General features: G+C 31.3%; 1 protein-coding gene across 1 annotated transcript; it reads right to left on the bottom strand.

Moving 5' to 3' along the window:
- Positions 1-7,020: 7,020 nt before the first annotated feature.
- LOC143224188 (uncharacterized) lies at positions 7,021-9,847 on the bottom strand. Its single transcript, XM_076452623.1, has 3 exons — positions 9,754-9,847; positions 8,805-9,325; positions 7,021-8,444 (listed from the first exon to the last, which is right to left on the bottom strand). Exons 2-3 carry the CDS (start codon positions 9,320-9,322, stop codon positions 8,306-8,308), a joined length of 657 nt encoding a protein of 218 aa, XP_076308738.1. The 5' UTR covers positions 9,323-9,325; positions 9,754-9,847; the 3' UTR covers positions 7,021-8,305.
- Positions 9,848-11,887: the final 2,040 nt, after the last annotated feature.

The following is an 11,887-nucleotide window of genomic DNA, read 5'->3' as shown; positions in this document are numbered from 1 at the left end:
AAAAGTTAGTCCTTTCCTTCCACAAATACACTTGATATCATTGTATAATTTTAAAGAGCGTTATTAGAAACACTACACAACCGTTTCTGAATAAAGAATATATATGATACTTATTTTGTAATGGTCTATTTAAAATCAAGTCAACCGAGTTCTCTAATTCAGGGTTGTATTTGTTTAAACAGAATATCGTAGTTATTTCTCCTGATCTTTGAAAACGAACAAAGACATCTCATATGTGCCTACTCAGGTAATGTCATGTGCACTTCAGTGGTAATTCTCAGATAATGATCACCTGGTTTTGGTAGTTAACAATTTATATTATTACAAACGATCATTTTGCCTCAATGCAATTGTTGAATTTCTTAATGTCTTTTATTTATCAGTTCTCTCTTAAAGATAAATACGGGATAATAATTTATAGCCGATGTCTCTACCAATAGGATTATGTTACTGATCCTGATGAAGTTCATTCTGCTCTTTCCTGCAATGCTATGTATAGAGTCGATGTAGTTAGTAAACCTTAACTTATACTATCTTACGAAGAATTTGTTCTTCCGTATGCCCTAACACTTTTCACTGTTTGTAAATAAAATGTAAACATTTATTTTTATATATTTATAAATGTCGATATATTTATACTTCGTTTTATGTATGTATGAATCATAGATTCTGTAGACTATATGTATGATGGACAAGGTACTCAATAAGCATAATACAAATTTGCGTCGTAAAAGGTGAACAATAACAGAATTTTACTTTTAAAGTTAATTGCCACTTTATTCCATTTCTTTTTCTACTATACAAGTGAAAAAACGAGACAAGAAATCATTGCTAACATTCCGAACCTGAAAGTTACCAACCCATCAAACTGCTATTCTTCTTATTTCAGACGAGATAACTCTACAACACCTTTATTACTCACGTCAGTTTAAACCAAAATTTACTCTATGTGTTTCTGTGCAGTGCACGATGTCATCGTTTAGTTATAGTAACTAGCACCATTTAAAAAACAAAAAACAGTTATAATTGTAGTGTAAATAATGTTATCATCACCCATTGTTGTTAGCTTTTCATAGAAAGAGTGTTTCTTTAAAAGGCTTAAATATAGGGTGAAACAAGAATTACCAGCCAATAATAAATGAACATTATATGATCATAACACGTGGAATACTCAATACTTTGTACATTATACAATCGGTGTCATTAGGGAGCCAACTTCTATTTTACGTAGGAAGTGAAGGAGTAAAAAAATACACATAATATTAAATTTTATTACACGTATTCGTAGAATACACTAACTTTTAGTCAGGAAGAAAACGTCAGAAAACAAATAATTAACCTATCGCTTCAGATATTCTTTACTGCGCATGACACAAATTTTTCATTTCTTACATTTAAAATTTTATTAAACTATTTTTTTTGTTTATGTTGTACGAATTAGAATAGCAGAGAATCTTAGCTAATCATCCACATTTTTACTATATACAACTTTTAGGTTCTTTATTCTACAATGCAATATTTTTAAAAATCCTGAATTTCCCCTTATGTGACACACGTGACACATTTTTTCTTAGCATATCATCATCTCTATTTTACCCACAACCCCTCGAAAAAGTACGAAATTAAACGTAAATTGCTCTATCAAATCTTCGTTGCTGAGATAGAACACATTTATTACAGTCTTCAACTTTGATTGGTTACAGAGCCATTAAATAGAAAATAAGATTCCTGCTGCCACGCCCACACATCACATCTCTCTTTCATAATTCATTAACAGTATCCTCTAGCCTTTAATTATATATTACTTATAACCAATAGAAACTAAAATGACGTGTCGAAAGACGTTAGGTTCTGAGCGGTTAACTGCAAATTTCATCCAAAGTACGAACGTCGTTCTCGTGAGAAAGTTAATGACTAGCTTGAATGAATTTGTAACAATTCTTTCTCTTACAAAGTCATAAAAGTTTTGTGAGAAAAGAAAATATGTCTACTTTCTGCATCGTGTTAGTCTATATTGTTTGGAGCGTTATTTAATTAAATAAAAATTATTAATTGCAAAACTATGAGTAATATAAAAACTTATGGTTAACTACCTTCGACAACCGAGAACAAGAAAAAAGAAAATTCTATACTTACCTTATTTCTTGTTATTCATGTTTATTCTTCATATATAGTAATATAAGTAATTAAAATGTAAAAGCAAGGATATTTCAAGTTAATTAAGATTTGATTAAGTGAAATAAATAATAATATTATAATTATTTCACGAGGTACACACGCGAGCTGCTTGTATAAGTTCTAGTAGCTCATGGATAATGTAATTCAATAGCCTAGCCTGAGGGCTGGCATGGCCAGGTGGTTAAAACGCTCGACTAGTAATCTGAGGGTCCCGGCTTCGAATCCCAGTCACACAAAACATCCCGCTCTTTCAGCTGTGGGGGGTATATGTAACGGTGAATCTCACTTTTCGTTTGTAAAAGAGTAGCCCAAGAGTTTGCAATGGGTGGTGATGACTAGCTCCTTCCTCTGGTCTTGCACTGCTAAATTAGAATGACCTTGCGCGAAATTCAAAAACAGGCAAACCTAACGTGAGCTGCACGTGTCCCGAGTGATCTAAAACATATGATGTTGCGGACAATAATTAGTAGCAATACAAAGAGGAATAAAACAGTAAAATTTAATTATAAATAGATTTATACTGTTACAGACTTAGAGCTACTTAGGATAAACGAGTGTTGTTTCATATTAGAATATGAAGTGATTCTAGAAATAAAACTGGGTTATCTAGATTTATCTGATTTTTCGGTGGTTACGTATCGGTCAAAGTGACCGTTTTGAATTAGGATAAAGAAAATAACATATAAACTATGAAGTTTTACTGGGAACAAACATTTGGAAATGTTTTTTTAGGTCTTAGGGATTACACAAAGGAACTTTGAGATTTTTGAGACAAGTTATTTTGAATTAAGCACAAAGCTACACGGTTTTTAGTGCTGTATGTCTGCAGACATACCGCTGAGCCACTGGGGCCTTTTTGAGATAAAGAAAAGTATTTGTAATATGAACATGAAAATAACTTTCCACACAAACTATTCAAAACAAACGCTCAGTATATTTATAGACAAATCATTATTTTATTTTATTTTATTCAAAATACTTCATTAATAATGTGATTTTTGTATGTTAGGACTTATAATAATGACTAGAATACTGCCAAATTTTTTGAAGATATAAAAACTATATTGAAAATTAAAAATATTAAATATAAAAAGAATTTAAACGAGCCCGTGTTGAAAGAGCTAATAATAAAGGTAATGCTTTGATTATCTGTTAAAATGATTAATACCTGTTGTATTTCGTTTCTGTAACCAAACAATCTCTTATATAATATTCATCGTGGTTTCCTTGGGCACTACTCCGAGTATTTGTGCAGGGTTGTGTCTTGAGGTTGCTTTAAAATAGATACAGACAAATTCTATGCTTGTGACTTTCAGATTTCTTGGCAATAATAAAATATGAGAAGCATTAAGTGGCATCTTCAAACTCCCTCAATAAGCTACGTAAGTGGAATGCAGCAAAATGTTCTGAAATTTAATAATTTGCAAACACATATGTCTTCAATGTGGAATGCACCCTTATCCAAAGCTCCACCTGGTTAGTACACAAATTTTCGTAGTGAGTTACGCAATGTTTTTATGACTCTTCCTTAACAATTGGTCGAGTTTTATTTGTCACATGAAACACATAAAGTCAAGTGTAAAAGGGCATTAAGAATTTTTGTTATCCTCCCTTCCATATTTTGTGCATTCATTTTATATAAACTGCAATAAGAGCCTCAGATCTACGCCATAGATAGAAACTTTGAATGTTGAAACCTCTGTATCAACAGGAATTTTGGTTCTTCATAGAGGCTTTATGCATTTCTCTAGTCCAGCAGTTGTATACAAGATCTATGAACCTCCATGTCACCTCTGACATTTGTAGCGTTCTTTACACTACACTACTTAGCTCTGTTCGCTGCCGCATCATTTCACAAGTAAAAAAATCTTCAGGACTCTATTTTGATGAAAATAGACAATTTGCTCTACTCACCTTTGAGAAAGATAGGTGTAACTTTGGATGACGTTGCTGAATTCGATGACCAGCGCGTTCCACTACGGCTTATTACCGTTTCTTATTTCAATCTTTCCTTAAATGTACAATTTCTTTAAGTTGTATATTGTTATATATATATATATATATATACATCTTCACTTTCATGAACACCTCTTAAACCATCTAATTTGTATGCGATGTATAAAAGATAAACATTAACACAGCCTCCACGGTTGGCACAATACTATCATATATTCCACACATGACTTACAAGCACAAAGGCATGTTTTTTGCATCGGGGGCCCTTTTAATCATATTTAGTTTTTGAATATTTTAAGAAAAAAGTCGTATAAGTTGTGCTTTTTGTATTTTATGTACTGTAACATTACATCTTTATTTGTTTTAACAAATTCTTAATTAACACAACGGATACAAGACAAGAGTAAGAGAAAGAAGGAGGTAGATTCACAACACCACAGACTCTCCCTTAGGGAAGCTTTGTACAGAACACATCAAAAATCCCCACATTTTCACTCTACGCCTCACGGTAGACAAAGGAAAAAAAGTAAAGTAATTAACTGCTGTTTTATAAAAATAATTGTTTGGTACATATAGCCTTGGTGCTTTGCTCGAGAGAATTTGAACCAACCAATCAGCTAATTTAAACGTTAATAGAAGAGGTTATTGTACATAAATAGATCTATTAACACGCATAATTTACTAAAGCATCAAACGTCTTCGTAACGAAGCTTTTCTTTTAAATATCTGTTCATGTAAATAATTTCGATAATAAATATAGCAAATAAAAACAGACAGCATGCATTCTTATAATATGTAGTTAAGTGTTGTTTCCATGCGTCTACAGCAATATATCTGGTTATGAAGACTATACAAACTGCTATAAAGTAAGAAAAATAATTGAGAGATAAATTTGATTAGGTAACAAAGATTGAGCTTTCGTTAATACGTAACTTAAAGAAAGATTCAAATTAAGTGAAAGGTTTCTCTTACTCAAATATATCTGAATACACATTTGTTTTTTCTCCAATTAATAGACTTGGTATCTCATTTCACTAAATAATGAAAGATATGTGTTAGTGATAAGGTTTTTTGTTTTGTTTTATATAACTGTCTGATATCTTATAGTGATATGTTCATTAACTTAGTCGTATGAGTTTTAGAAACGTTTATATAAATTATTTAGTTTTATTGTTTTGTGTGAATTATTATGACTGTTACGGTCACCTCATTTATAGGAGTAAATTACTTTAAAAACATGAAGATAATCTTAATATTTTACTCTTTTCTGAAGTTATAAACTAATTTTAAGAAAAACAAAAAAGGCATTAAACGGATTGTCAGCTCTACAAGCTGACAAAGCCGGACATGGCCAGGTGATTTAAGGCGTTCGATTCGTAATCTGAGGGTCGCGGGTTCGAATCCTCGTCCTACCAAATATGTTCGCCCTTTCAGCAGTGAGGGCGTTATAATCCCAATATTCGTTGGTAAAAGAGTAGCCCAAGAGTTGGAGGCGGATGGTGATGACTAGCTGTCTTTCCTCTAGTCTTGCACTGCTAAATTAGGGACGGCTAGCGCAGATAGCCCTCGAGTAGCTTTGCACGAAATTCAAAAACAAAACAAACCCTCTAGTCTTACACTACTAAATTAGGAACGGGTAGCGCAGATAGCTCTCGTGTAGTTTTGCGCGAAATTCAGAAAACAAACAAACTAGCTGGCGAAATTATTTCAATACTTCTGCCAATTTTCACGTAAAAGGTGAATTTCGATAAGCGAGTTGTATAATAATTTAGTTGACTGAAACGTCTGCATGAGCGATAACCGTGCGAGTACCTAAACCAACAAGAGATTTTAATTTACTCTGAAAAGTTATATATTCATAGAATGTTATTTAAGCTTGAAATTCAAGGCAGGTAAAGCAAATACAATTAACGAAATAAGCATATTCTCCACATGCATGAATTTTAGGTGTTTCTAATATTTACAGGAAGCATATGTATGTGATGTATGATACATGTGGAAATACCCAAACATCTAAGGTAACCATTTCAAATTTTCCCAGTGTTTATAAAGTGTCTAAAATTATATTCTAACACTAAATATTTAAATATCATTTTATAATGTTTTAATTCCATTATGTCTATTATGACTTAAGTATTTTTTATCACCTGATTTAATCTCTTTTGATATGGACGATATTCATAAACGTATATCACAGTCTGTGTGTTATTTTAGAAGTAGTGTACAGATCTGGAGTGTAATTCTAAATTAAGAACAGCTATATCTAAATTTTGGAGTGTTTGGCCTGACCGTTTATAGCACAAAGTACTGTTCAGGTTACAAACACCAAATATAAGGAAATAAAATAAAGTTGAACTGTATGAGAATATTATGAAATTTACAGTTGATGTTCTTTTGTAGAGTTTTTTCATGTGACCCATCGAAACTTTTTTTAAGTATATCTATTGTATTAGTAACCTTTTCTTTTAGCAAACGTTATCTACACAAAGTCTACTGTGAAATTAGGTCGCCCAACTAACATATTGCAAGTATTACACTAATAATGAGCATAGTTTATAACACTTTCATTCTTATGTCACTCAATAAAGGTTTCTAGAAAAAAAAAGGTGGCATAATAAGTCTAATATCTTTTTCTTATTTGTGTACTGCTGCCGATGAGTCTTTTTGCTAAGCGACATCGTAAACCCTTAATGGGATAGAAGTAAATTAGTTCAACACGTTCATCTTGTTCTGACATTTTATTATTTGCAATACCTTACACGATCGTGTTTGATATTTTTGTAATACCTTACACGATCGTGTTTGATATTTTTGTAATACCTTACACGATCGTGTTTGATATTTTTGTAATACCTTACACGATCGTGTTTGATATTTTTGTAATACCTTACACGATCATGTTTAATATTTCTGACAATTTATTAGATTGAGCTCGACGTTTACTAATATGTTTATATGTATGTTTATTGACATAGAATAATTCAATGCTCTGTATATGAGTGATTGATGTCATTTGTTACTGTTTATACAGCTGTGGATCTTTATAAACTTTAACTTGCAAAAGCGTACTTAAGACTTTTCATGTTCAAACCGCAGTTCCAAGCTTATGTTTGCTAATCTTTTTTATAGTAAACGTAAATCTAGAACTGTAGGTATAGCTGAAAAGCTTGATTATCTCAATCAACTCTCTGTAGCGAAATTAATTATAGGGATGAGAATAACCAAGCACTATTCTTTGCTTAAATCATACACATTTTCGGTAGTTGGAATTCTTAAAAGTAGATATACCTAGATTGATGAAATTAACATAACTAGAAACTATATTTCTCGACTGGCTAGGTATTAATTCTGGCACTGAACTATTATTAATTGTTACGTTTAACCTCAAATTTATTAACAGTTTTCAAGATCAAATATTAGGCTTTTGATTAAAACCTAATTATATAGGTGTTTACCATGGTATATTAAAAGTGGCCAGTATGTTATCTTATCTTATAATTATTCACTGAAATTTTTTTTATTTAAAAAAATTCTAATTCAAAGTTATTTTATTGTGCCAAAGTATTATTTGCTATAGGTTTTACGAGTGGTGTTTCTCAAAATCAACATTCTCAGTATTACGTGCTTACGTTTAGATAAAATGTGTAATCAGCACTTAGTCACAACAAACCTTTTTTTCACAACTATTTACAACAAATAACTACAAATTCAGAAGCAGACCACATATGTATTTATAATAGACAATGTGTATAGTACATATGTTTATGCTACTCAGAATCTCAAGTATGTTAACGCATCATTTAAAATTACAAACCATTACCTAGTTTTATTAAAAACGCGACACTCGACACAAATAAATAATAGAAAAATAAAACAGAAACAGTTGAAGCAGTCAAAACAAGTATCATTTCCTTGGTACTTTTTGTAGTAAGTTATTATATATTACATATATTTCATGATTTATGTAACTCTGACACAGGGTCATTAGTTAAATAAAGTTAAATTGTTAACCACCACTCGAACACTCAATAAAATAGATATTTTAAAAGTAATACAGTCTAATGTTCGTTCGGTGCTTCCTTACAAAATTGTGGCACCCATCAATCATTAAAATCTTCTGAGGATAACAATACACTAAGATAATTTTCATCAATGTCAAATTGAAGTTTCATCATTTTCTTCTTTTGTTTTCCGAACGCTTGCAAGTGTATTTAATAAAACATGTTTGTTTTGATGTCTCTCCAACTGTCATAGCTTCTTGAAGGGAATGAAGCACTTTTTCGTACTTGGCACTCTTTATAGGAAACAGCCTGGATGGGTTAAAACAAACGATGCAACAAAAATTACACTTTTATATCTGTAGCTAACATATACAAATATGTTAAAACTGTTTTCAATTACAAAAGCTATTCGTGCATATATAATAAAAATCGAACTTATTAATAACATAAAAAATATATGAATTAAAATGTTATTATCGTTACGATTATGAAAATTAGTATTACGTATTGTACATACACACTTTTATAGAACAATAGAGGACTAAGAATGAGTCATATTTGCTTAACTTTGAATATCACAACTCTGATAAATTAAACGATGCTTATTAAACACGCCCTTTAATCAGTATGACTGTCAGATGCTATAAGAATACTAAAGGTTTAAATTACCATTTGATGTTTCTTAGAAACTTCATTGCCATCTTCCCACCAACAATATATGCGCGAGCAGTATCAGGGTGATCACAAGCTAGCCGGTTTAAACAGCTGTACTGGTCGGTATTAACTGACCTCATGTACGTCGTCATCCACTCTATGTCTTCTGTTGATGAAGGTAACCTGGTGAGATTCAATCCCAAGTCATCCATTTTTCGAGCTCCGAACCCTCCTCCGAAACCAAACTGTGAAAGACCAGCACCCCCTACTCCCGCAGCCAAACCAGTCCCCAAGCCCCCGAACCCAATAACTCCGATACCAAGAAGGAAGAGCTTTATGAGGAAAATTATAATAAGGTTTGTAATGTTTAGACTGAGCACTTGAGAAGTGGTGATCTGTCGAACAGAAGGTCCATCCGCTCGAAATAGCATGTTGATGTTTTGAGAAGGTTTGGATTCCTTGCGTTCAGAGTTGCAGTATACGCTAACTCCGCATATTATTATTAGAAAAACAAGGTGTTGTGGCAAAGCCATCCTCTGCGGAAAGTTAAAGTTCCGTTCATTAAAACCATATTTAACTTTTACAATTATGACAAATAAATACATTATTAGTAAAATAAAGTATTATGACAATGCCATCATCTGTAGAACGTTAAAGACCAATTCATTAGAAACACTTAAATTTCACAAGTATAACAAAAAAAATCACTTTTACTTAGTGGTACAACTTGCTGTAACATATTGCTATACAACTGTGGGAATTAAGCATACAAGTTCAATACTTGTAAAGCACAAATATTAATATTTGCACGATTTATTTTACTGAGCATTAAGCAATGTTAGGTTACTGAAAGTAGAAATATAAATGTATCAGAAACTTACACTTTACGAATATTTTTGACACAGCGAATTTAAATACTTAAAGATTTAGTGAAATACCAAGATTATGTGCAATATCCACCCACCTGTTTTATTACTATTATGGTATCGTAACGACTTCTACTGCAGTGATAACGTACGATTATTAATATCAGGCAAGAATCACACAGATAAACTAACGCTTTTCTTATATATACAGTTACACATGCTCGTCGATATTTCCGTTTCCACAACAACTTAAGTCTTTCAGCCAATAAAATTCTATGACCCATGTACGTCAGCATGACCTTCAAGTTTCTAAAGTAATAGTTCTGTAGTATTTACTGCGTTTATTCAACTTTTTTATTTTTTGAGAACATGTCAGGTTTTTAATTACCCTATTCTTCCTGGTTATGTCAACGATAAGTTCCGTGTTGTCATTTGAGGCGTGTATATTTACGAGTTCTTGAAACAATACTTTTTGTAATTCAAATAACTTTTATGGAGTTTGTGACTTGACGCTTGACTAATCCACGTTAGTAGTGTATTGTGCTGTTTAATTATTAGGGCTGGTAAAACTATTCCATTGATATCAAGAACTGGAACCAAATAAGGAAACAAAAACAAGAAAAAAAACACCCATTAGTGTTTCACTATGTTTGTTCTGACATGTTAATTTTTATTTTCAAATAAACCACAAGTGACAATATGATAACACTATTAGTGTGTTATGAAATGAGAGCTTAACTGCTCCAGGTCACTAACTCTAAACAGTATCTTCAGATCGATAGAACCATTTTGCCATAACTTTCATTTGTTTGCAGTCGACTATAGACGGATCTTTTTTATTACCAAGCGGAACTTTTAATATAATAGACTAATAATAAGATTTCTGATAACTGGATAATACAATTTTCCACACGCAGTTTAATGAAAAACTAACAATTGAACTTTAGAAAATTTTGCGATATAAAAATGGCATATAGTAAGGCGCGTATTTTTTCTGCCACGTGGTTCGTTAACTGTACAATATGTGTGACCAACCAGGATAAACAATAAACATAAACTTGTGAACGCGTTAAACGTTTATGCAATCTTAACAAAAGGAGAAGGTTATACAGTAAAATATTTTAAATTTTGTGAATACCGACTTCCTGTCAAAGCTGGGAAGTTCATATGTTATGTTATGTATATTTAAGACGCATAGAGCTATAAACTAAATGAGAAATGTAAACTAGGCTTAAACGCTTGTATAATACATTATCGCAAAGTCTGTAAAGAAAAACATTCAGTTGTCATATAGTTTTCAACTATAAAGCTTTTTAAGTAAATTATAACTGGCTTTTTTCAGTATTTCGTTTAGCTATATTTTGTATGCCAACTATTTACGAACACAAAATGTTGAACATTTTACTCAGAAGTATAAATACAGCTGAAGTTAATAGTGTTTAAATAGCTTCAATGAAACGTTTTTTCAGTACTATTTTGTATTATTATCTAAGTATTTAACATTGAATAAAACACATGCATTATTAGTGTGTTAAATTTATAATAATTTGTATTCCTGAAGCTATATTTTACAATTATAACTACGTTCAATATGTGTGCTCATTCGGTACTCCTTTGTTTAGAGTAATAATATATTAACATATCCACATGTTCAATGAACTAATTGAAAAAGTACAATATTTTACTGCTTTTCAGTGTCGTTCATAAAACTGTATACTCTCAATTTGCTTTGATACTACTGAAATAATTCTAAAAATTAAACAAAATAAAATCAATCATGTTTTATGATTTATTATCAAATTCCAAAAGACACATTCTATTCATGTAAGCAGTTTAAAATTGTGCGTTTATACATTTAATTTTCTCAGAACTTTTACTTATCTTATAGTTAATAATTAACTACTACTATAATGAAAAATATGATTTAAATTTATTTAATTTCTTGCTATTTTATCTGCCTAAATGAACTCCGAATTTCAGGAATTGTTATGCTAAATACTTGAAAACATATTTTATGTCAATAAATGATTACGAATTTTACGCTTGTACCAAGCAAGATGAAACAAGAAGAAAAATAATGAATATAATTATGTCATATAAACAACTACGGATAATATACTAGTATTAAAATTATTACATTCATTATGCCGTCTTTTGATGACTCAAAGGTAAACTTCAAGGCACGTACCGCGTTAAAATCGCGGTTTGGTTCCGATGGTTGGTATATAACAG

The sequence above is a fragment of the Tachypleus tridentatus genome, chromosome 8 (genome assembly GCF_004210375.1).
Source record: "Tachypleus tridentatus isolate NWPU-2018 chromosome 8, ASM421037v1, whole genome shotgun sequence".
Lineage (NCBI taxonomy): Eukaryota > Metazoa > Arthropoda > Merostomata > Xiphosura > Limulidae > Tachypleus > Tachypleus tridentatus.
This window is presented reverse-complemented; position numbering and strand designations above follow the sequence as displayed.

What these genes read in the sequence shown, in the direction of transcription:
- LOC143224188 (XM_076452623.1), bottom strand. Translation starts at nt 9,322, where the DNA reads ATGGCTTTGCCACAACACCTTGTTTTTCTAATAATAATATGCGGAGTT. An exon ending in TTTCTAAGAAACATCAAATG is followed by an intron (nt 8,445 to 8,804) that starts GTAATTTAAACC and finishes TAACCCATCCAG; the next exon opens with GCTGTTTCCTATAAAGAGTG.